At 36.9% G+C, this 26,518-nt stretch overlaps 1 protein-coding gene and 1 pseudogene across 1 annotated transcript in view; both read right to left on the bottom strand.

Annotated features, from left to right (window-relative positions):
- Positions 1–26,518, bottom strand: part of COL19A1 (collagen type XIX alpha 1 chain) — a 330,577-nt gene that overhangs the window by 270,157 nt on the left and 33,902 nt on the right. Inside the window, exons 5-7 of the mRNA XM_045843183.1 lie at positions 5,453–5,576; positions 3,957–4,232; positions 29–109 (exon numbers count right to left, since the gene is read on the bottom strand). Coding sequence (XP_045699139.1) covers positions 29–109; positions 3,957–4,232; positions 5,453–5,576 — 481 coding nt within the window. The remainder of the gene's footprint in view (positions 1–28; positions 110–3,956; positions 4,233–5,452; positions 5,577–26,518) is intronic.
- LOC123821401 lies at positions 22,660–24,063 on the bottom strand (annotated as a pseudogene).

Below are 26,518 nucleotides of genomic sequence, written 5' to 3'. Positions count from 1 at the left end.
TCTTCACATACCATGAAAATGAACTTACCTTAGTATTTGATATTTCGCAACAAGATTCTTTAGCTATGAAGTTTGAATTACAGTAGATTTTAAGTTGGTGAAGTTCAATCTATTAAAAAATTAGTAATAAGATATATCATTAGTTTTTTAAGAAAATCACATTTAGGCACTTAAGAACTACAGTGATTTACCTGGTAAGAAAAAAGAAGCTAAATTAAATAAAATACTGGTAGGTATTTTTAATGATTTTATTAATTTAGGATCACAATTTTATGTACCATTTGAAAAATAGACTCAGGTTACTGAGATGAATCTGTATATAATGGAAATCAAAGAATGAAAGCAATTCCACACCTTGGCTAATTGTTTTGAACATTTAAAAAAGTATTTAATTAAACAGAGGTATTGCTATTCATCACAATAAAGTATAAACCCACAAAATGAGAACTATATCAAAGCAAAAAATCATGGAAAACAAAGTAAGGTCAAAGGTCTGAGAACACAATGGAAAAGGCTTTATGTGTAGTTCCAGACTTACTTAAGAAATGAAAAAAGATGGTCACTTCCCAATAAGGAAAAAAGGTATTCAGTCTTTATCTTTTTTTCATGGATTCTGACTAATACCTATGGATTTTATATTATATTGGCATAGTCTTGAGCAGGGCTGGCAATCTTTACAAAAATAATTGACTTTCCTATTTGCTCAGCAGATTCATTTTTTTTTGGCATTTGCACATGAAATTAAAGTAGTTTGAGGATGCTTTTAAATGCAAGATCAAACAATCACATAAAAGCAAGTAAATAGTACAGATTATTAATAAAATTTCAATATGTTAGATGCTTAAATATGCTATTTTCAGTTACTTTGTGATTTAAAAATTTTTAAATTTAATTAATAATTAATCATATCATTATTACACACATAAAATAGGTCAGGAACAACCTCATCCCTCCACTCCTCCTCTTTCCTGCCTTACTCTTCTCTCTCTTTCTCTCTCCACCCCTTTCTCTGTCTCCCAAAATAATAGAGCTAGATTATACATTACTTTCAGGTCAATAAATACTTTCTACAGAATGTCTCAACTATAATATTGTAACAATCCTGTGATAATAGGATGCTGATATCTGCAGTTAGTTTTAAATCCCTGCTCCAACACCAAAAAAAAGAAAGAAAGAAAAGAAAGGCCTAACTAATTATTCTACATTAAGATGAATAATATCAATTCATCTCACAGAAAGCATTAAGAACTTCGGACGTCTTGTGAATTCATGAGCTGCCTAAGATTTGCAGCCAGTGCAGAATTCTGAGATGAAATAAAACTTAATTTCTTTTCTATAACTTTTTGCAAGGTTATTGAAATTAATTTTTATTTATAAACTTTAAATACACTGTCTTACACAGTCTATGAAATACCAGGCAGTAACATACCTATTATGTTGAATAAAGAAGGAAAATAACAATTAATTTTCTTCTTAACTAAATCTTATTTATCATCATCATCAAAATAGTCAATAAATAGTGAAATTCTATTATGTACCATGCACTGTGCTAAGCCCTTCAAATGAATTATTTTACTTAACTGGAGATAGTTGATCAATTTTTGACAGATTAGAACCTAATCAAGTACCCATGACACTGAAACTACAATTAGCCTAGTTTAATTATGCTGTTATTCATTAATTACTTTGGTCATTCATTGACACAGTGTTTTAGAATGAGAATGTTTAGAACTAAGTCTTTTACTGACCTCTGTCACACACAATTTGTTTGTTAAAAAAAACTTTCTATCAGTTTTATCACCTATTTCTTTCTCATAGAAGCATGTAGGTAGTACATCTAAAGTAAAAACCAATCATTAGAATTTTTTAGTAACATAAATTCTGAATAAATAAAACATTTTCATATTACAAAGATCTTATGAATCACAGAACTTGTAAGGACATAATACAAAATTAGTCCACTTAAAGTTTTAGTAGGATCAAGAATCTTTAAAAAATTTTAAAAATGATGTATTTTATTTAATTCTATTTAAACCATTACTATTTCTAAAAAAGCTGCATCATTGATATGCCTTTAATTTTATTCTCAGATGAATTAATTCCATATTAAACTATAAAACTACTATAGCACTATAATGTTTACATCATGTGTTTTTAAAAGGACACACCTGATATTCTTCAGCCTCAGGTTCTGGTTTAATTCTTCCTTTGGGTGAGAGTTTAAAACACAGGACAGACATTCAACCTTCAGAGGGTGAGCTCTGAGCCTAGACTCTACACTTGGAATAACTTGTTCCTCTCCCGTTGCTGTTTCTCCCCAAAGATTATGAATTTATTTCAGTGTGCACTTAGATTCTTCTTGTTTCTCTGGAACCAGAGCCCACTTTGCTCTTACTAGTCCTATAAACACCAGATTCCAGTCCCAAACTCTAGCACATGCAGGTAGCACTACTGCCATTTCCTGACACTATTGGTAGAATTCCCTGAAGCTGACTTTCAATCTACCTTATGCTTCACCTGCTGCTGAGAGTCAAATCTCTGTTGATCCAGTCACTTGCTTCTACTTCCTCCCTTGCCTTTGGAGAGATCTTTCTGAAAGGTGTATCTGGAACTATTGTTAGTGCAACTGACACTGTTTTTATTGGCAGCCACCATTTATTGACATCGACTTTAATCCTTCATTCCTCTTCAACAAAGAGCCAGAATAGAAGGTATATTTTCCTTTTCCTACTTTCTTATGCTGGGGTTGAATGCCATGTCTGGCTCTGAATAAAGAAATAAATTTATGGAGAACTGACTACATACCAGGCACTACAGCATGTATTCATTAAGATAACAAGTAATTCCATCAACACTTTTATAATGGAGGATACTGAGACTCAGACATATTAACAGCTAACAAGTAAATTAGCAGATCATAGCAGTTAAGTAGATGAGGTAGGATTTACAACCACATCTGTCTGATCCCCAAGCTAGCTTGCTCTCCATGATGCCATGATGTCCTGTCTCTAGGACTGGCTTCTGCTCTGGCTTATTTTTTTGATCATCACTGAACCCGAGTCATGGCATTCTCACTGATGTGTTCACTGTCTCTAAGAAGACAGTTTAAAAATAATATTTTATTGAAAAATGTGTGTGTGTGTAAATTAGCTGGCCAAATATATATCAGTATAGAATTATACTTCTGAAATAAAAACTAAACTGTTAAGTGCTTGGCTTAAGGGCAATGCCAATTCCTACTGGCGACCTGAATTCAGACTATTTTTATATCATTCTATGATTTTCCATGACTCTACCTTCAAGAAAATGTGCAGTCATAAACGTTAGATATACGTCACTTTTTAAGATTATGGACCTTCTTCTCTAGGGAAATCAATTATAAATCTTTATCATCTGAATGTCAAATTAATTTTTAAAGGAACTTTTCATCTGAAAAGGTTTTATTAACCAACTGTTCTTACCCAAATGACCTACTGATACAATTAGTGCCTATGTTTTAGTCCATTAGAACCCTGAAAAAGCATTATAAGCTCATGAAAAGTAGTCTGCAGTACAAAGCAGTTGCTATTCTGAGGCTGAATAAATAGCCTATTGTTCTTGAATAAAAACATCTGGAACCATTCCAAGTTTCATCTTTTTCTAGTGCCTAAATATCAAACTTCCTTTTTCTACTACATTTTCTCTTTTACTATAATTTAATTTTAATAACTTTATGTTTAAAGGCATGGCCTAATTCTTTTAAATTCACAGACTGGAAAAAAAAGGGTAAAAATACATAGATGATAATATATGTGAAAATACAAGTGGAAATACATAGCTAACTTTTGCACACCTGATGGAAAATGTGTGCAGAAGGCTATGTATTACATAGTCATTAAAGGAAGTTCTAAATAAGACATTTTGTTTTAACTTAGAAATCTGACTAGTTCTTTTTCACAACCAATGTCACAACTCACATCCACAGGCTTGCCGTCAGAAGCTCGTGCAGTGATCACAGTCCTTCCTTGCCAGTCCACAGCATCCTTTTCATCAGTGTGCTGGCTTGCAATTAAGTTGCAATCCATGTATAGGGAAATGCCCCGGGGTTGTATAACGATGCCCAGTTTATGCCACTGACGATCGAACAAAGAACGGAGTTCTCGATTTTTAAAAATGTAGTTCATCACTTCTCCCTGAGCAGCACGGAACATAAATTCCACCACCTTCTTTCCACCATCAACTACTATAGAAACCTGCAAAATGCAAATTGGCTTTAAAAATTCTAAAATCAATGTTTGAAATTAGTGAAGCACACAAATCAAAATTCAGCATGCATATTACTACAATTAAAGTACTTAGTGAAATGTTTTAGATCACATCTGTGTCCTCCAGGTTGGTTAACGTAGAAGAACAGCAAATATCCAGCTACAAAATGGTTTCAGTATGTGGTATTCTGGTGAATGTAAGATACTCCTCAGAGTATCATCTAAGAGTATATATGTGCATGCATGTGTATGTGTGTATATTTCTGTATGAGTAATTAAAAAATTAAGTGCTATTAATTGTATAAGAAGAAGAATATGATCATTTCTCTTAGCTTGAAAATTGAGATCAAGTTCTTTAACTTTAGGTGATTTGCAAGGTGCAGAGAAAATGCATTTGCATAGAGGACCCACTCTTTCAGTTTGGTTCATCTTTCCATCCTAAAATTGTGACTGTATTAACACATTAAAATATCAGTGAAATGAAAAACATTCCAATGAATGTATACAGAAGTACTCGCAAATGGATGGTGCCAATAAGTAAGGTTCATCTCCCCTCACCAGAGTACCCTCCCTCTCTCCTTTCTGCCCAAATACCATCTCTTTGACAAATATTCCTAGATCCTTGCTCTCCCCATCCTCCCACTCCCCACCCAGCTCCAAGCTTACTACTGCACTTGTCACATTGTGATTATGCTCTAGTATGTTGTTTTCCTAGATGACATCCCCTTAGGCCTTGTGCTCCTGAGAACAGGAATTATGCTTTATAAATCTGTCACTAACCAGCATATAGTATGTATTCAATAAATTTTTATTGAGGGGATCAAAATCAATATCTGTTAGTTCACTAAGGAACTTCAGATGACAACAATGAACAGCTTTTAAAAATAAGAAACATACAACATCAGAAATAATCGCAGATAACACAAGTATCCATGAAGTGGACTTAGTGTCAGTGAAGCAGTTGTAAAGGAAGAGCAGTTTGAGTGACTTTACACAAAATATGAATCTAGAAGTAAAAAAGAAAACTAATATTATCTCACCTATCAGACTTCCCTATTACAGATTTCAGCAAGATCATCCTAACAATGAGAATACTTGAATTTCCCTGTTGACAATTCCTCTAAAAGACAGACTATTTGGGTGCTCCCAAATTTGTACACATAGTTCTAAGATACATCTAGCCTAAGCACGACTCTGTGGTTCCTCACCTGTGGCATATTCTGCTGGTTTAAGACTTGCCACAGAAACCAGCGTTCCTTTTTGGTGTTTCTTCGTACACGAAACATGGCTGCTATGGCATACTCCTCAGGAAGGCCTTTGGGAAATATCTTACTGTGGGAGAAAAACACAAGTATTGTGGGAAAACTGAAGAAGGCAAGGAAAGAAAATCTAGTTATAAAGTTTTATGTAACATAATATCTCAGTCTTTTTCTCCATAAATTTATGATTCATTATGCATTTTTATAGTAATCCACTAGCAGATGTATGGAAGCATCATGCCTACATTGCCTATGTAATTTTAATTTTTGTGCTTTCCCATTTTTTATATCTTCTGGTCTAATGTGGTTAAAGCCTGGGATATATAAAAGCAAGCAAGTAGGCTGCAGTATTATGTTATGACATGGCCTCACTCAACCAGTGTTCCAACAGAGGATAACAGCATAACTCTCTGCATTTCAGCAAACAGTACAGATTTACAAAGGAATAAATACCCACGTGTGTATGTATGCTCTAGTTTTATTCTTCTTCCTAGCCGACACATTAAAAAGAGAGGCAACCAACATTATTGCATCTACGTTATTACAGGATGGAGAAATTGATTAGCAAACCATTTGTTTTCCATTGCATCAAAATAAAAGCAAGCTTCTAAACTTTATCTTTTCTGAAAAGTCACCACATTGAACTAAATTTTATAATGACATCACTGTGCTTGTTTAAGAAATGCTGTTCATTAAAAAAACAAACAACACAACCAGACTTTGGTGCCTGCCATTTGCCGTTTGGGCCACCTGTGATTTTGAAAGGTGGAACAAAGTATAGATGAGAGGCGACGCCAAGCATAAACTTCCAAGTGGAAACTTTTAATAAGTGAGTTTCATCAAAACTCCTTTTAAAAAGGAAACCTCCACCCACAGAACAGATCTGCCAACCACCACCACCTAAAGTACGAACAAGTCTCCACCTTGCTTCTGATTCCTGCCTCCTTTATCCCACCTTTATGCTTTGAGGATAAAATCTTTATCTAAAGTGTTCTAAAATTTCCTGGGCCTTTTTTCCCAGTCATTCTATTGAGCACATCTTTCAATATGGGCTGTGCATTACTAAAAAAAAATATGTAAGATTTTTAAATTATTTTCTCCATATCATTTTCTCTTATCCCCTCTTTCTGGAGCTCCTCTTTCAGACAATTATTTAACTTCTATATTTATGACCTAGTGTCCTTACTCTTTCTCTTATATTTTTCCATCTCCTTATTCAGTCTACTTTCTTGGATATTTCTCAATTCAACATCAATTTTGTCATATTTTTATTTATAAAATTCTCTTTTGTTCTTTTTTAGAACCATCCTGAATAAATATATTTTAAATCTCTGACATTATCAATTTGGTGGGCTTTTCATTCTTTGTTTTTTATATCATCTATTGTTGATTTTATTTTATTTTATTTTATTTTTCCCATCATCATTTATTCCCCTTTACCCTCTTATGCCTCCACCCACCCTCCTCCCACTGCAACCACCACACTGTTGTTCATGTCTATGCGTTCTTTCTCTTTATTTTTCTTTTTTGCTCAATCTCTCTACTCCCCACCCCCAGAACTGTCATCCTGCTGTCTATGAGTCTGTCTCTATTTTGCTTATTAGTTCAGTTTGTTCATTAGATTCCATATATGAGTGGAATCATATGGTATTTGTCTTTCTCTGACTGGCTTTTTGTATTTAGCATAATGTTCACCAGGTCCATCTGTGCTATTGCAAAGGGTAAAATTTTCTTCTTTTTTATGACCAAGTAGTATTTCATTGTGTTAATGTACCATAGCTATTTTATCCACTCATCTACTAATGGGCACTTGGTTGGGCTGCTTCCAAATTCTGGCTATTGCAAATAACACTGCAATGAACACAGGGGGCATATATTCCTTTGAATTGATGTTTAGAGCATCTTCAGATAAATTCCCAGAAATGGAATCTCTGGTTCATAGGCAGTTCCATTATTAATTTTCTGAGGTAACTCCATACTTCTTTCCACAGTATCTGTACCAGTCTGCATTCCCCCCATCAGTGCACAAGGGCTCTTCTTTCCCCACATCCTCACCAGCACTGGTTGTTTGTTGATTTATTGATGACAACCATTCTGACAGGTGTAAAGTGATATCTCATTGTGTTTTTAATTTGCATTTATCTGATGATTAGTGACATTGAGGATCTTTTCATATGTCTATTAGCCATCGGTATGTCCTCTTTGGAGAAGTGTCTATTCAGGTTCTTTATTTATATTTTAATTGGATTTTTTGTTTCTTTGTTGTTGAGTTTTATAAGTTCTTTGTAAATTTTGGATATTAACCCCTTTTCATATGTATCAGCAAATACATTCTCCCATTCAGTGGGCTGTTTTTTTTTCAGTTTGTTTATAGTTTCCTTTGCTATGCAAAAACTTTTTTGTTTTTCCTATAAAAGACTTAAGAGGAAGTGAACATTTCTTATATGAATATTTCTATCCAAGATAAAAAATAATAAAGCTAGACTGACAGGGCCATTTGTAGTCCCATTTGTTTTGTTTTGTTTTGTTTTGTTTTGTTTTGTTTTTCTGCATCCTTGAATGTCTCCATTTCATGCAGGTTAGTTTTGCCTATTAGTTTTAATAGTTTGGCCTCTCCATGATTCATTGTAGTTCACATATATTTAAGACTGAAAGAGTGAAGCTTTGCAAAGTTTATGCAAACTGGCACAGAGTATCAATGAACTAGCTTCACTGCAAAGCATGATCAACTGGTGGACTTCATTGAGAGTCCCTCAAATGTGAATGTAGGAAGATTATTTCTCCATAGAGTCCTGGTATTTCCTGCTTTAGAATAGAATAGAATCCTTCTATTTACCTCTTCTCCACAGGTAAAGAGGATTCATGGCTGAAGACATTCAGGAAGCAGGGGATGTGTGTAGGACAGGGGGTCTCACAGTTCAGTATAGGATTTTAATTCGTTCCTCTGTTTTTGGTGCCATGCCTGTTTCCTGCACTTGCTGTCCTTGTTAGTCCCAGCCTAGAATCTCACGGGCTCCAGTTCTCTCAAGAATAATCCTCTCACCTCTTGTCTATCTAATTGGATGAGGAAAGAGAACTAACCTGGGGGCCTCATATTTACCACACCCCCCACACACATCCTCACTCACCAGCTTCTGCAGACCTAGAAGCCAATAGCAGGAAATACCTGACACACTCAAAATATCCAAATCAATAAAGTTACTGGTGAAAATGAAAAATGTGTCTTTTACAGAAAAAAATACAACAGACAAGGACTAGCCCTCTCAGGGGTACTGTAAAGAGGATTCCACAGGTAGCACCTTTTTTTTTTTTGGCAACTTTAGATAATTTGGAATGACTTTAGTTTGGCTCCTTAAGAGTTTATCTAGTCCCATTTAAAAATTGATTTTTAGATTAACCATTTTGTTAATTTGGTATACATCTGTTCTCACATGCCCATTAATACTTAGGTAACTTTGTTCCCAGCATATAAAACAGTGGCTACCCAAGGTAGGTACTCAATAAATAGTAAAGGAATCAATTAATGAACTGAATTCAGGTATCAACAACATAAAAACAAACTGAAACAATAAAAAGCATGGTCCTCTCAGTCTAGCTTTAGTTTTCCAGCTTGTATAGAAATGTGCGTACAAGCAATTCTCATTTTCCTCTTAAATATTCTATAGGAAAAACAAATACAGCAAATGAGTTAATAACATTCACTGTCACTTGTCCTCATGCAGAGAACACATGAGCTGGCTGAGAAAAACTGAGAGCCTAGTCCATCAGTTGGGAATCGCCCTGCCTGTTTTCAGAAACTGTAACCCCTCGTGGCTAAGGCTGAGTAAAAAGACCTCAGGACCATAAGCCATTAAGGAGACACAGCTTACCTGCCTTGTAGGGGTGCTGTCTGTGCCCCCCTTTACTTCACCCTGGTTGGCCCCGGGCAGATAACTGGTTAGCCAATGACAGGTAAGATTCCTCAAGGGAGGGATGACCTAAGACACGCATGGTCATGAAGGGGCCCTCAGGAAAAGACTTGGGGGGCTACAGAAAAAGGGGATGATGGACCCTCACCCCTCAGCTTTGACATAGCCTGAGTTCTCATTCTGTCTGCAAGAAGCCTCCTAATCTCTTGGCTCCCTTACTTCCCCTGCCTTACTTAAACTTGAAACACTGTGGGAGGTGGGTACAACCCTGTGTTGGAAAGGGCAGGTTCCCGAGGGCGATCTGGCCTAAGAAAGAATGCATAAAATCCTGTGAAACCTGCTTTGCTAATACCCTCAATTTAAATGATAAGGGTCCAAGCAAATGAAATGAGTTTGTTTCCCCCCCCCCCAAAGTTTTATGGCCCTCTAGCTATCTGATCCTGACTCAAAATAAGCCCTCATAGTTCTTTGAAAGTTATCTATTGTTTGATCATTACTGCCTGACAATGATTGATGGGCTTTACATATACACCCTATATTCCTGTGCAAATTAAATTCAATAAAAGCCCCTTGAGGAAAAGGCTCCAGACCCTTCTCCTTTGAGAGATTGGCTACCTTTCCTTCCCAAGCAGGTCATGTTTTGGTAGACTTATTCTCATCCTCAGCGGATGGGGGGCTCTGTGGGTTAAGCGCCCCCCACATCCACCTACAGGGACCAACTTTGATTTAGCTCCAACCAACTGTGACCATGTGGGAATGTGGGGTGCATTTTGCCAGATCATGCCATTTTCCAAGACTTGCCAAATACCCACATTTTTATTTAAAAAGTTCAGGGTTTTAATTTTGGAAATTAATTCATATTTTTCATAAACACTGTCCAGACCAACATTGTGCAAACCAAACAAAAACAAAAGACTGGTAGTTGGTAAGATGGGAACTACAAAAATGTTTGCTCAATGCCCACCATGTATAGCACTGTGAGGCTTACAAAGATGGAAAAAGGAAGGTTCTTACCCTAATTGTTTCTTAAAATTGGTTGGGAGAGGGAACTCATCCACAGAAAATCTAAGGAAGTGATATAAATTTGAAGAGAGTAGGGAAGATAGTTCAAGGCCAAAATTAGATTTCAAGGTGTGAATGGAAAACTTAGTGTTAGAAATGGGACTGTTTTAAAACCGTATTAACAGCAAGATTGTTGCAGTCCTCTTAAATTTATTGAGACTTGCTTTAAGACTTAACACATGTCCCATCCTAGAGAATGTTTATGTACACTTAAGAACAATGTGTACTCTGATGCTGTTGAGTGAAATGTTCTATAGTCTCTTAGATATAACTGGTTTACATATATGTTCAAGTCATCTATTTCCTCACTGAGTTTCTGTCTAATGTTCTTTCAATTTTGAGTATGGAGTATTGAAGTCTCCAACTATCATTGCTGAATTATCTATTTCTCCCTTAAATTCTGTCAGTTTTTGCTTCACAAATTTTGGGGCTTTGTTGTTGGGTGCATAAATGTTTATAACTGTTATACAGTCTTTATGGATTGACACTCTCATCTTTATCAAAATGGCTTTCCTTGTCTCATCTAAAAACTTTTTCTTAAAGCCTATTTTGTCTGATATTAGTTCTAGTAGACTGACCTGTGTCTCTCCAAAATTCTTATGTTGAAGCCCAACCTCCAATATATAGTATGGGGAGGTGAGGCCTTTGGGAAATAGTTTCGTTCACATGAGGTCACAAGGGTGGGGTCCTGATGATGGGATTAGTTCCCTTAAGGGCACTCTTCACATACACTCGTGTGTGTGTGTGTGTGTGTGTGTGTGTGTGTGTGTGTGTATAACTATATATGTAAATATATATGTGTGTGTATATGTAAATATGTGTGTGTGCACGTGTGTATACATATGTGAAGGCACCTGTCACATCTCATCATGAGATTGCAAATTCTTGGAAGACAAGAACAGCCTTAAATCTATCTTTGCATCAACCACAAAACCTAAGTGCAATGCCAACAGGGCACTTTATAACTATGTTAAATGAAACACTGATCCAACAAATAAAAACAATGACAACATAGTTTTGATATGATTCTTTAGTATTATGTAAATAAAACTAAATAGATTTGTTTTTCAATAATTTAAAATCTCATTTAAAAAATGCAAATATATCAATGAAAGCTTCCTTCTATGACAAAAAATAAAGCAACATATTAATATTAATAATGTTAATATATAATATAGTCTCAAAATAATATGTTGAAATAAATACAGTAATGTTTAAAGAAAAATTAATTTTCTTAGCCTAAATTTATAATGGATAAAAATTTTATGGTTACTATATTTCCCTTTTAGAAAATCATAATCTGTTTTCAAGACCAAAAATGATTTTGTTTGCCAAGACTAATTTTTGAAGAAAAATTTCTGTATTCTAAAACTAGTATGTTACAAAACATATCTGCTCTTACAGACTGTGTTTCTTGTTTGTACCACACAAGCACAAACATTTAATGTGACACAGAAAGTTTCTCTGGGTCTTGCCAAAGTTTCTATTATAAAAAAGGCCATACTGGATTACTGGTCTGTTACCAGAGAGATATAATGACAGCTTGCTATGTCTAAGATATCCATGCTTGAATATTTTTGAATGGAGTGTAATTTCCTATAAGAAATTCTATCCATTGCTTATTCAGTGATACTCCCATTAACAAAAATATTGTTGATCTGTACTTGCCAAACTCATTCATATATATATTTATGTAGAAATTCTCAATGGAATTTTTTCTACTTTCCCTGTATTTTATACACTGTAAATGAAAAATTAATACATGTAAATTAATATTAATCTATTTTTAAAGAGCTCAAAGTTTATGTAATTAACTTCTTTTTCCTTTTGTCTATTTTTCTTAACATTAATCAAAGTCACCTAAGTATTAATGGACATGTTAGAGCAGATGTATACCAAATTAATAAAATGTTTAATCTAAAATTAATTTTATAATGGGACTAAATAAACTCTTAGAGAGCCAAACTAAAGTCAGTCCAAATTATCCAGAGGTGCCAAAAAACAAAACAAAACAAAACAAAACAAAACAAAACAAAACCAAACCCTTGTGGAATCCTCTTTACAGTACCCCTGAGAGGATTAGTCCTAGTCCATTACATTTTTCCATAAAACACACACTTTTCATTTTCACCAATAACTTCATTGATTTGGATATTTTGAGTATGTTGGGTACCTCCTGCTATTGGCTTCTAGTAGGTAGAAGCCAGTGGTGCTGCTAAACATCTTCCAACGTGTAAGACAGCCCCACAGCAAATACTTATTTGGCCAAAATGTCAATGGTACCAAGAAACTTCACAAACCACTTGTGACACGTTTGATCAATCACAGCACCTTCTCCATACACTGCACAAATCTGTTTTTGCATTTCAGTTGCATTTTTACCTTTCTTGAAATAACAAAGCATAATATGCTGAATGTGGTGTATATCTTCTTTCTTCAATATTAAAATGGCTATACAAAAATTCACCAATTTTTATAAGTTTTTTAAAATTATATGCTGATATGATAGCTGTCACAATACAATCTAACAAAATTGTTTTGAATGAGATTAAAGATAAATAAGACTACTAGAGCCATCATATGGAAAAAAATACAATGGACTTTTTAGCCAACCCAATACAAGAAAGATCTTGGCATGATATGGAGGAAGCATACACTCTGTGTATGTGTAATTGTTATTAAATAGGACTCAACATCCACTATCTTTTGCATATGTGATTATGAACTTAGAGATACCAACATTGTTCCTAACTATGAAGTACTTTCACTGACAAGCCACATATCTAATTCTCTACTATTAGAGCTTTCTTCCTCTCTGGAAAATGCCTGTGTTTATAAAATAAGAGCTGTGTTACCTAGCATTAAAATAGTTCCTAGAAACCAGTCACATGTTACTAACAAATTGTCTAATAATTAATTCTCACCTTAGAAAGCACAGAACTGGTATCTACATGGATTGTCATAAAGGAAGAAAGTTAAATGGGGAATGTACAGGGAGAAAGGAATAAATCCAGAACAGGAACGACCCTGAGTTAACCCAACCAAGATGAGATGCCACTGTTATGAACTCTGGGTAGCAAAAGTGTCACCTTAAGCCACTGGAATTATGGGAGGAAAGTTCCCACAAAAAGGAGGTAATGCCAAAGGAGAGATATGACCAAGATAAACCTTGAATATCTTCCTCACCTCTGCTGTGGACTCATATATCTAAGTCCCTGCTTAGCATCTCTACTTGGATAATAAAGGTATCTCTAAACAACTGAAATCGAACTTACTGTTTCCTACCAGACACATCCCTTTATGAGGATTCCACATCTTAATAAAAGATATGGCCATTCACCTAAGTGCTCCAACCAAATACTCAGAAGTCATTCTTGATTTTTACCTTTCTGTTATTATTCCCCACACCACACAATCCACTGGCCGGTCTTATTGTTTGCCCACCGGCATAGACCCTGATTCTGCCCACTTCTCTTCGGCTCTACTATCACTCCCTAATCCAAGGTGCCACCATTCCTGGGACCCCTGTTACAGTGTCTTGATCATTTTCCCCCCCTTAAAGTCTGGTCTGCACACAGCAGCTAGAATGAGCTCTTAAAATGTAGAGTGTACAAGGTCCCTCCCTTACTTAACTTTCCTACAGTGTCCCCATGGGTCCTATAATAAAATGCTCATCCTTGATCATGGCTCATAAAGCCTAATGTGCTCTGACTCCTGCCTTCCTCTGACACATCATCTCCTATTTCAGTCTTGGTGCAGCACCCACACTTCAGTTACAATGACCTGAATTTGGTTCCTTGAACACACCACGCTCACTGAGGTCTTAGGCCTTTATATTTCCTGTTTCCTCTCCTGGGACAGCAGTTCCCAGAAGTCTTCACTTAGATGGCTTCTCCTCACTACTCAGGTCTCAGCTCTAATGTCACTTCCTTTAAAAGGTCTATAGTTGTCCTCACCTCAGTCACCACCTAACACCTTGTTTTATTTTCTTCATAGGCTCAAAACTACCCAACATTTTTAAAAATGTACTGGTTTATGCTGTATTGCTTGTCTCCAGCAACTAGAATGTGATTTCCATGAGAACAGGGATTCTGCCACACTTGTTGCCCTAAACCAAGCATCTAGACTAATACCTGTCATATAAGAAGTACTCATAAAAATGTGTTCCACTCATGGGTAACCCATAATGATGTCTATGAGCAGTCATAGCAGGTACCAAACATTTGTATTCAGTATAAAATATATTAACTTGCATAATGCTTTAAAGTTAAAGCCTCATGAGATTGTGTTATATCACATTCAGCAGGAAAACAACAGAAGGGAAAACCAAGCGCTATGTGATTCTACAGCAGTTTAATAAAAAAGCTGAGATACAAAACAAGTGCGGGAACAAACACAACCAGTATTCTTACTTTTGAAAAGTGAAAATTTCTATAGGCTTTAGAAAAGTGGAACGCCTGACCCAGGAAGATTTCACTGAAAGCATGCTTCAGCAGGAGTCTTCCTGTCCTTGGAAATGTTTCAATTATGACAGCACACATAATAGTTTCCTGTATTTCTACACTCGTAAGGCTGAAAGGACCCTTAATAATGATTTAGATCGGCCACCTCACTTGATATAAGAGAAATTAAAGCCACAGAAGTAAAAAACCTATCCCACCATCACTTTGCCAGACAGAGGTCAGGATGGGACCTGCACTCAGAACTCTAAATTCCAAGGTCATTTTTTTCTGGTATATCAGGTTGCTTGCATCCACTGTGTTAGGAATAAAATTTCCCTCACTGTTACCAACCTGACTTAAAAGTAATGTTTGGGACTACAAGGGAGAAAAATAAATTTCTTCTGAGTGCTGGATGAGGTAGGGGGAGGTAAATAAATATAAAATTATCAATACAAGAAATGGATAAATAATTAAAATGTTTACAACCATACTGTAATATTAATAACAACAATAAATCACATTTTGAGCTCTGAGCAAAGTACTCATCACGAAATTTGCATAGCCTGGGTGGCCAGTAGCCCTGAGGAGTAATTATTACAGTTCCTTCCCCTAATGATATTTTGAGCACAGATCAGGAAGTATCGCAAACCACACAGTATTACCTTTAAAATAAGGATATCTCTGTTAGGTTTTAGGAAAGATATGCATGCCACAGGAGGTAGATGATAAACAATTGAGAATATTTTCTATATATTCCTTAGAGATAATTTCTTAGGAAAATTAGGATTTTTCACCAAGCATTTTTAAAAAACTAAGCGCAGTTTTCAGGAAGCAGTGAGAATTATGAACACAGTAAATATGCCAATAACTATGTCACGTGAAGAAAAGTTGAAATATTCTGATAAAAATTGCCTCTGGGTTCATCTTCCTGGTGAGAAGCAATATATCAGGAAGAACATCAATAGAATGGTAACCTAACTAAAAAAACAAGTAACTCCTTAAAATGTGGAAATCATGATCACAAATGTGACTATTTCAAATGATTATGGGAAGGAGAACCATTAGCACTGACCCTACATTAATATTTTCCTGGTATAGGGACCAGTGTAGCTTCCATTACACTCATCCCCTGAGGTGTAAAATCAATGCCTAACACAGCTATACACGAAGTTAACTTAATGAAGGTGAAGTGTCTGGTCTCTCCGGGACAGAAGGATGTCAAGTGAACAAATAATGGGTCTCCCTGGCTGTCCCTGTTAATGAGAAACCAATAAGGACTGCCCTAGGGGATAAACCGCTTTCTCACACTGCCTTCCAGATGGGGAGTGCTGCAAGCATAGCACAGCCAGGGAAAATCATAAAAGTTAAAAAATCATTCACCCTTTTAAAGTACATGCAAGTATTTATTAAAACATTGTTTTATGGAGAGTTGAAATCAAGGAGTAGATCTCATTTATTCTCCATAACTAGGCCTTAATGGTTTGCTGTCAAGAAAAATAAAGACCATTTTGAAGATCATAAATTTCTTTATTTCTTAGTATATTAAATAATTGGTAATTTCATTAAACAGCAAGTTCAATTCGATGCATTTGTTCCATATTTCTAAAAGAGGCACAGATTGTAATGTGGCAAGTAACATATCTGTCTCATGTACAGGAAAAAAAAGGATAAAATGAAACTAAAGAATAATAACACGAAAAGCCCATGACTGTCAATTGCTCTTTTTTGTTCTTTTAAATACTTTTTTATTCTTTTAAATAATTTTTTCATTCTAGCTAAATAGTAAGGAATGTGTTGCAATGAGTGAAATGTGTAAAAAAATTTTAAAAAGATTAACAAACTTTGACAATTTGTGCTCATAAACTGAAAAGCAAGAGGACACAATTATTCTAGAAAAATTTTGTTTTGTAAATGGTGTTCCAAGAATTGAGTGTGATACACATTTAGAGAGTCAATTGTTTAAAAATAGTTTACCTACTAATTATAATGGTTCCAGGGGTAATTCTTCAGCTAGCTCATAGCACAAGCCTTGAAGCAAAGCCCTTTTTTTTGAAAGTGTTATATTGGTAGACCAAACTGAGTTTTCCAGATCATATTTAGCAAGCCTAACCTTTATTTATTTATTTTTGCTTTTAAAATGAAATGGTTAAATGGGAAAAATCTATTTTTAAATATCAAGAACTGGCTTCCAAGCTAATTCTTCTATTCTAAATAAGTGTGAGGCAGGGTTTATAAAGAACTTCCGTATTTACACGTATCAATGGGGCCTCTGACTTGCTGAATATCTTCCAGGAGGAGAAATAAGATACAAGTTACATTTCCTGAGAGTGAAGTGAGAGATGTTTGGAGTTTATAGTAAGTCATTTCTTTCCCAGCTGACATCCACCATCACCTGTCACGTTACAAGCAATTTGGCTAGCAGGGCCTGGAGGGCTTGTCTGAAATGCCTTCCCTGCAAGCTGGGTGATGATGTTTGAGTTCCACAGCCACAGAGACTCTGAAATCTTAGCCTTTTTGTGTTTGCTGTGGGGATACAGACAAATGGGTTGTTAATGGGAAAACAAAGCTTGGATGACTCACGATCTTGTGCTTGTTATGATTAGCACTTGTTCATTGTGACATTGTATATGATTTCCTATTGAAAACAAGCCTTGCCTACTAGATGACATTCAGATAATACAAACCGAGGGTGGACTAGAGAAGGTGCTCATCAGAAAGACCTCGAACACTAGTTTTTTCAGGTGTCCTCTACCCAGTAATTATAGTAACTACTGAGACAAACCCAACCCCACCCCTAAGAGGTTCTGTGAACTCTGAAATGTCCTTCCTGACTCTGGGGGCTTGGCTACTGCTTCAGGGTCAGCCTGAGAGTACAACTTAACTGAATTGAAAGCTGTGATTTTCCCAAAAGTATGTTCTCAGCCTTTTTTCTAGAATATAATGCTATTGCTCCCACACCTTTAGTTTTTTAAAGATTTTATTTATTTATTTTTAGAGAGGGAAGGGAGGAGGGGAAGAGAGAGAGAGAGAGAGAGAGAAACATCAATGTATGGTTGCTGGGGGTTATGGCCTTCAACCCAGGCATGTACCCTGGCTGGGAATCGAAACTGCGACACTTTGGTTCGCAGCCCGCGCTCAATCCACTGAGATACGCCAGCCAGGGCTTCCACACCTTTACTTTTTTAAAAACAACTTTAGTAAGGTATCCTTGATACACCTGGTTTCTTGTCAGATTATAGAAATTTTTTCATATTTTATTTTACTTTTCTATATGAATAAAGTTCAAACCCCTTAGCCTGGCACATAAGGACTTTTCAGAAAAGCACCTCACCCTGCCCTACAGCTTCCTCCACCTTCCAGACACTCTCCTTACCTGTGTTCACTGATCACCTGGGATTCTTACCATTCTTCAAATTAACTTGACCTTTAAAACCACCATGATGCTCCCTCTAACTACCACACACTGGCCCCCTAGCTCATCTGGCACATTTGTACTTATCCTTCAAGACTCTACTTTTCACATGAACTATGATGCTTTCCCTGATTCCTTCAGAATGGGCTTCATCTGTTCTTCCAGAGTCTATCATACATACTATCTAAAGATTGCTGCTACATTCCATAATAGCTAATTGTTGACATACTTGTACTCCCGCACAGAAATTACTTGTTGGCAGGGACCATGTCTTTATTCATCCTTAAATCCTGAGTGCCTCACACATAGTGAGTACTCAACATAATTTGAGAATTGAATGACACACTTAGTTAGAAGTTCTTCTTTCACTGGTATCAAAGCTAAACTTCAAAATGATAGTGACAGTACACTATAAAATATCTTTTTCAAAATAGCTCTTGTAAGCAAAGGAGATGTTATATCCTTATAACAGTTAAATTAGAAGAGAAATAGGCAATGAGAAAATAATAGAGAGGATTGCCTAATATCCATGTCTATGAGCTTCTGAGCCCCACAGAGGAAGGAATGGTGGGAGTTGATTGAATTGTATTTGTTAACTACACTATCAAGCTCTGTCCCGAAGCAGTACTGCCCCAGGGTCCAGGGGATAGTTAGAGAGTCACTGAATCCATGCTGCCACTCTCCAAAGTATACACACATACCCACTTAGACATAAGCCATGGGCAACTCTGGCACCTGAGCGTGAGGACAGGCAGCTTAAGTAAATTGTCTGGGTCGCATAGAGCAGCATTTCTGTAGAGGGGCCTCACAGCAAAGGCATGGGTGACATGCATTGACAAGGAGACTAGAAACCAAGAACAGAAGCATATTTGATTGTGAACATAAGCACATTTGCAACATTCTTGGGGCTCCCAGGAGTAATAAGAGCAGCCCTTAGGAGGGAGCTGAATTCTACATTTGTATAGGTAGAGAGGAGGAAGCAAAACAATTTAGGCACTGGTGTCAATATAATATTTGAATCTATGACCTAATTAGATATTTAGATGATCTGAGCCAGAATGAGATCAGTATTACATTTTAAAAGTGTATTGGTCCACAAAAAAAGAAAGAAATTTGCCTGAGGACATCAGCGAATGTTGTGTTTAGAAGGTAGGATTTGTACTAAACTTTCTAGGATATGTAGGACTCCAATTGGCAGACACGATGGACAGAATATGACAGAGAGAAATGGGTACACAAAAGCACTTAGGTCATTTCCTTGGAGACAGGACAGAGGTCAATAGCAACTTCGAAAGAGAAACTTCCAGTGTTCAAGAAGTTAGGTATGAGTAAGTTAAGGGATGTGTGTGTGAGGAAGTAAAAGTGGTAGGTAACATTATTCCTTTGGGAAGTTTGGGAGTAAAAGGGACTGTCAAGGGAAAACGCTTTTAGAATAGGGAAGGGTTAAGTATATATCTGCAGACTAGAGCTGGGATACTGTGGAAAGAGGCATTGAAAACAGGAGAGCAAAGGAGACCATGGGTAAATCAGAAGTAGATTAAAAGCACAAGTGAAGTGGTTAACCTTTGAAAACAGGAAGGTCACCTATGAGAGGACAGCTGAAGCAGAGAAATTCTGTGGTAGAGAGCAGAAGTTGAGATGGTTTAAGTAAAAGGAATAACTTGGATACAAAACGTCTGGTCAATTCAATTTCCTATTCACCAATCAGATGTTAATTCTACAAGGCACTACTATGTCATGTATCCATATTATTTAAAATTTTTACTGAACTTGTGATTGCTTTCAACTTACATAGACAGAGCCTTGGTGAGTGGAATTGTTAAAGTCAATTTGGATCCCAGATGGTGGAAGAGTAAATGGAAGCTACACTAATTTCCTCCCAGGACCAATCTGGAACTATGACTAAACTGTAGAGAAAGCATCCTGGATAAACAACTGAACACTAGCTGGAGAGAAGCCTGATAACCATGGACAGAAAGAAGAAACCACTTCCCCAAAACATGACTGGTAGACAATGTGGAGGAGACGCAAGAGGGCTGGCTGAGCTCCCACAGGTGGCCGCTGAAGATCCGGAGGAATATTTCAGGAGCTTGGGGTTCCTCTGAGAAGTGTGGGGTTAAACCCCAAGCTACGTTTCCCAGCCTTTGGCAACAAAGCTGGAAAGGAACCCAGACAGCATCCAGCTCTGAAAAGCAGCAGGGGTTCTGTCTGCCAGGGAGAGATAGTTGGAGATGCAGAGAGTCTCTTAAAGGCCCAACACACAAAATTTCATTTGCAGCCACTTTCTCTGGGATCCAGCAAAGGGGGGGCAGAACAGACTACAGATGCTTGAGGAGAGTCTGGGGTTGGTAGCTCTGGGGAGAGAACTGAAGGAACAACTGCCAGGTTCCCTGTGATGAGCCATTGCCCATAGTGCAGCAGTATCTTTCTCAAGCAGAGCACTTCTCTCCATGTGGCATCAAAATGAGGGGAAGCAAGAGCCCTACCCACAGGAATTACTCTGCCCCACCCTGTAGAACTTAAGCCAGGTGTCTGAGTACAGCTTGATACGTTTAACAGCTGATCAGTTTAATGGCTAATTAGCTTAACAACTAAAGCAGAAAATACAAAGAAGCAACCAAAATGGGAAGACAAAGTAACAGACCCCAAATGAAAGAACAAGAGGATTCTCCTGAAGAAGAACTAGATGAAATGGAGACAAGCAATTTGTCAGGTGGAGAGCTTAGAGTAATTATTGTAAGGATACTCAAAAGCATGAAAAAAGGCATAGAAACCATAGAAGAACCAGTCAGAAACAAAGAGTGCATTATCTGAACTAAATAATTCACTGGAAGGGATAAACTGTAGGTGAGATGAAGCAGAGGGTTGAGTCCTTGATTTGGAAGACAAGGTAGATAAAATCACTCAGGTACAGCATCAAAAAGAAAAACGAATTTTAAAAAATGAGGAGGGCTTAAGGAACATTATGAACAACATGAAGCAGAACAACATGTGCATCATGGGAATACCAGGAGGACAAGAGAGTGAGCAAGGGATCGAGAATCTATTGAAGAAATAATGACCCAAACCTTCCTTAATCTGGTGAACAAAAGAGACACACAAGTCCAGGAAGCTCAGAGGGTCCCAAACAAGTTGGACACAAAGAAGCCTATGCTAAGACATATCATAACTAAAATGACAAGGCTTAAAGACATGGAGAGAATCCTAAACGCCTCAAAAGAAAAGCAGATAATTACCTACAAGGGAGCACCAATTAGATTGTTGTCTGAGTACTCATCAGAAACATTTCATCCCAGAAAAGACCGACATGAAAAATTCAAGATGAAGAACAGCAAGGACCTATAACCCAGGGTACTTTCCCCAGCAAATCTATTATTTAAAATTGAAGGAGAAATAAAAGCTTCCCAGACAAGAAAAAGCTAAACGAGTTTGTTAACACCAAGCCAGTACTGCAAAAAATGTTAAAGGGCTTGCTTTAAAAAGAAAAAGAGAAAGAAAAAAAAAGAGGAAATCAGTCTAACAATAAAATGGCACTACATACATATCCATCAATAATCTCCTTAAATGTAAATGCCTTAAAGGCTCCAACCAAAAGACATAGGGTAGCTGAATGGATAAGAAAACAAGACCCATATATATGCTGCCTCCAAGAGACCCACCTCAGATCAAAAGATACACACAGGCTAAAAGTAATGATGGAAAAAGATATTTCATACAAGTGAAAAGGGAAGAAAAGCTGGAGTAGCAGTAATCATTTCCAACAAAAGACTTTAAAACTAAGGCTATAGTAAGAGACATAGAAGGTCACTACATAATGATAAAGGGACAATCCAACAAAAGGATATAATCCTAGTAAACATTTACACCTCCAACACAAGAGCACCTACATAGGTAAAGCAATGTTTTTTTTTTAGGTTCACTAAATTTATTTTAAAAATCATAAAACATTTCTTAACAAAAGAGCAGTACATTCTGCACACTGCTCTGAATAGATGCCAGGGAAATATGGACTACTGCTACTTTTCCTCCCTGTCCCACCGCATCCCCCGCCCAAATGTTCTGGTGACCACAAAGCAATTTTCCTTTTTAACCACCAACAATGAACAAAAATTAAAATTCACTCACTCTGCTGCTGTTTCAAAATTTCAATGTGAGTTTTTGCACACCCTCCCCCCACCCTGTTTGTAAGGAACTAAAATGTTACATCTGGCGAACAACAAAGATTTCACTGCACCTCAAATGCAGAACACCTAAGAAGCAGAGGAATGCTGGCTTTTTAAACAGAAGCAGATTAAAAAAAAGATTCAGTACTCCTTCAGTTCTTCACCAGTCTTAGCAAAACTTTCCAGAACACTGCTTCACACCATTCTGCAGCAAATACTGTGCATTCTGTACCTGGTCCTGTGTTCCTGTAATGGTAATGATCTGATCTTCACACCCTTCTAAAGGCTCATCAATTTTGATCGGAGCTCCTGACTCATGACAAACTTGTTTAATCCTCTGACCACCTTTGCCAATAATAGATCCAGCCAAATCTTTGGAAATAGTTACTTATGTAGTAATAATAGGTCCACTAAAATCACCATATGAGCCATGACCCCCTGCATAGATATAATTATATCTGGAGCCACCCTGTGATTCCTAAGCCATCTGCTATTCTGAAGGGCTCCATGTATCTATTGGAGTCCCAAGTTTCATCAGCCCTGAAACCAACCATGCCATCATAATGGTCTCCAGGTCTTCCTCTCTGTCATAGGCCATTAACTCTCCTCCTCTAGGTGGTGGAGGAAGAGGAAGATTCTGCACTCTGCTCTCACCCCAGCCACCTCGACAAGGAGCTTATTGCTCCTTGCCAAGGGCTTATATCACCATAATCTCTTCTAGATGGAGGCATCAAATGCCCACCCTGACCAGGAGACATTCTGTCAAAACCACCTCTTCTCTGCATGGGAAATCCCATAGGACATCCATGGTGGTCATCAAACATCATCGTAAAGCCACCATAATCATCGGTTTCATCATGAAAATTGGGTTTGTAAGGCTGTGCACGTCCTTTGATGGGAGACTCTGATATGAGATGAAGGATGATCTTTATGCACTCTACAACCCTATCAGGGTTTCTTTCAATAAGCACAACTCTGTCTGTGGAATAAGGACAGCAGTCCTGGAAAAGCTTGATTGTTGTCTGAGTGTTCTCTCTAAGTTCTTTGATTTTAGCCCCTTTGACCCCAATAATTCCTCCTGCCAGACCCTGATGAATCAACAGTCTCAATTCGCAGTCAAAATCATTTCCGTTATAGTGCTGGTAATTTAAGCATTCCACAGCATCACATTCGAGTGGGAGCTGGCTGGTTGCAGTGGGTGATGGCAACCACAGGCCCTCTCCAAGGTAGGCATGATATCCTTCGGAATTTCTCCAATTGTTTCAAAATCAGCACTGATACTCAAAATGTGCTCGGGACCACTGTTGTCTGGGACTGAAACACTGGCACTGTAGTCTGTACACAGAGCCTTAATGTTCTGGCCTCCTTTTCCAATCACTGCCCCAGCATTCTTGCTCTGAAGCAGAATGCGGAATTCAACCATGTCATCAGTGTTTCTAGATCTTTTAAAAGTTTGTTCCTCTTCCATGTCTTCTGCAGGGCATTTACCAAATTCTCCACTGGTTTCAGTGTTGGGGAAGGTTTCCTCTGGCTGTCCAGTTTCCATTTTCTTGGATTATATTGAACACCAATCAATTATATATCCTGGCAGAGAAGAACTGAAGTATTCTGGTCATGAATAACTGACACCCCAGTGCTACAGTAGCCTATAGGCCATAAACAAGTGGAACATAAGCAAGACTTCGAGGCTGGTGCAACTGAGAAACAGCAGAAATGGTGTCTGCTATGTAAAGCAACTCTTCATGGACATAAAGAGAGAGACTGACAGAAATACAGACATATTCAGGGGCTTTAACATACCATTTACTTCAACAGAGAGATCTTCTAGGCAGAAAATCAATAAGGAGAGTGGCCATAAATGATACACTAGACCAAATGAATTTAACTGATATCTTCGGCCAAAGCAGCAAAATATACATAGTTTTCAAGTGCACATGGAATATTTTCCAGGATAGATCCCATGTTAGGACACAAAACAAGTCTCAATAAATCTAAGAAGACTGAAATCACACCAAGCATCTTCTCTGACCATAATGCTATGAAACTAGAAATCATTCACAAGTACACTGAAAACATGCAGATATGGAGGCTAAATAGCATGTTATTAAATGATGAATGGGTCAACAATAGGGTCAAGGAAGAAATCAAAAGATACCTTGAAATAAATGAAAATGAGAACACAAGAATCCAAAATCTGTAGGGTACTGGGAAAGCAATCCTAAGAGGGAAATTCATAGCATTACAGACCGATCTCAAAAAATAAGAAAAAGCTCAAATAAACAATCTAGCTTTACACTTAAAGGAACTTGAAAAAGAATAACAAACAAAGCCCAAAGTCAGTAGAAAGAAGGAAATAATAAAGATCAGAGCAGAAATAAACAAAATAGAGTCTAAAAATATGATACAAAAGATCAATGAATCCAAGAGCTGGTTCTTTGAAAAGATAAGACAGACAAAACTTTACCCAGACTCATCAAGATAAAAAGAGACATGAAACATTGGTTAGAAAATTGACCCTTAAGAGGAAAAAATGAAATTTAAAAATCAGCCTGTGTGTGATGCTAATGAAAGTTTAGCCTTTATGAGAGAAGGGGTGGGATTGAGTCCTGTAGCCCATGCCTGAATGATAGAAAGCAATGCTTTCTGGTTTTTTGTTTAGCCAGGGAAAAGAAAAGTATAGGTTTTCCTTGAACTGTGTATCTCTCCAGCAGGGTCCAGAAAGGCAAGACCAGACACACATTCTTTTACCAGTGTAACCCCAGTGCCCAGTAAAGTGCCCAGTCCATAGTGATGTTCAATAAATGATTGTTGAATAAAAAGGTGAGCTTTATTCTAGACTGCATTATTTCAGTGACTTACAGAAAGCTATCTCTTACTCACCCTTCAGCAGAAGAGAAACATTTCAGGAACCCCTAATATGTACATAATAAGCTACAGATTTTACTTGCAATTGGTAATTTTTTACTTTTAAAAACTTAATAAATTTTTAAAACTTAATAAAATTATAAAATTTTATGTCTAATGCTGATGAAGGTATTGGGTAATATGCAGAATAGATGGATAAAGCAATAATACAACATACTTAGAAGCACATATCAATAGCTCTAAAAGTGAACTAGAAATTTCACCTTGAAAAAATAAATCTTATGGAAATAATCCTACACACACAGAGAAACAACTTTCCTGTATGCTGAAGTGTTATTTATAATAACAAAAATATGGAGGTAATGTAAAGGTCCATGTGGAAAAGACATGCCCTTGGGGTGGGTCATCCAACAGCAGCAAAGGCGAGGCACCGGTCAGACTTCAGTACACGTAACGGTTTTCCCCACGTGTGGGAGCTTCCAAGGGAATTGTTAAGGTCCAGAAAACTTGAATAATTCCCTCAAAACACTACACATCTTCCAAATACATAATTTAGGGTTTCCTAATTGCTGAGGATTATTATGTTTATAAAAAATTTAAAGTGCAAATGAGGCTATCTTTTACCAGCTCTTTTTTCCCCATGTAAAGCTGTGAAATTAAATAGTTCCTGCTTCCAGAAAGCAACCTCCAATTTAATGGAAGACAAAGAGAAACTTTCCTCTTCACTGGAGATTTATTTGTAGCAGATTGATTATTTTTTCACATCTAGCCTCATTTTCCCCATTCTGAGGAACCGTTTCAGCTGCAAAAGCACCAGATCACAGGAATCATCCTAAATCAGAGATGCTATAGACTTGACACGCATATGAGCATTCCCTTCTCCCCTCTTTTTGCTAATGGGTCACAGCACTCTCATCTGCTGAACACAAAATGGGCTGAGAATCTTTCTCAGCACTGTACTCCAGTTAGCCACTGGGTATAAATCATAGAACCTGAGAGATAAGGCTCTTTACCATCCTTGATTTCAATAATAAATCAGAAATTCACACATTTCTATAGAAGCATCTAATGAACTGTAAGCACTATATATACTAAGAAAACAATGTGCTTCATAGTATACACATTTTATGTATATTTTTTTCTGGAAACTTCACCATTTTTCC

This window comes from Phyllostomus hastatus, unplaced genomic scaffold (genome assembly GCF_019186645.2).
Source record: "Phyllostomus hastatus isolate PE091 unplaced genomic scaffold, TTU_PhHast_1.1 phas_contig_40, whole genome shotgun sequence".
Lineage (NCBI taxonomy): Eukaryota > Metazoa > Chordata > Mammalia > Chiroptera > Phyllostomidae > Phyllostomus > Phyllostomus hastatus.
The sequence above is the reverse complement of the archived record's forward strand: the minus strand, read 5'-3'. Positions and strand labels throughout refer to the sequence as shown.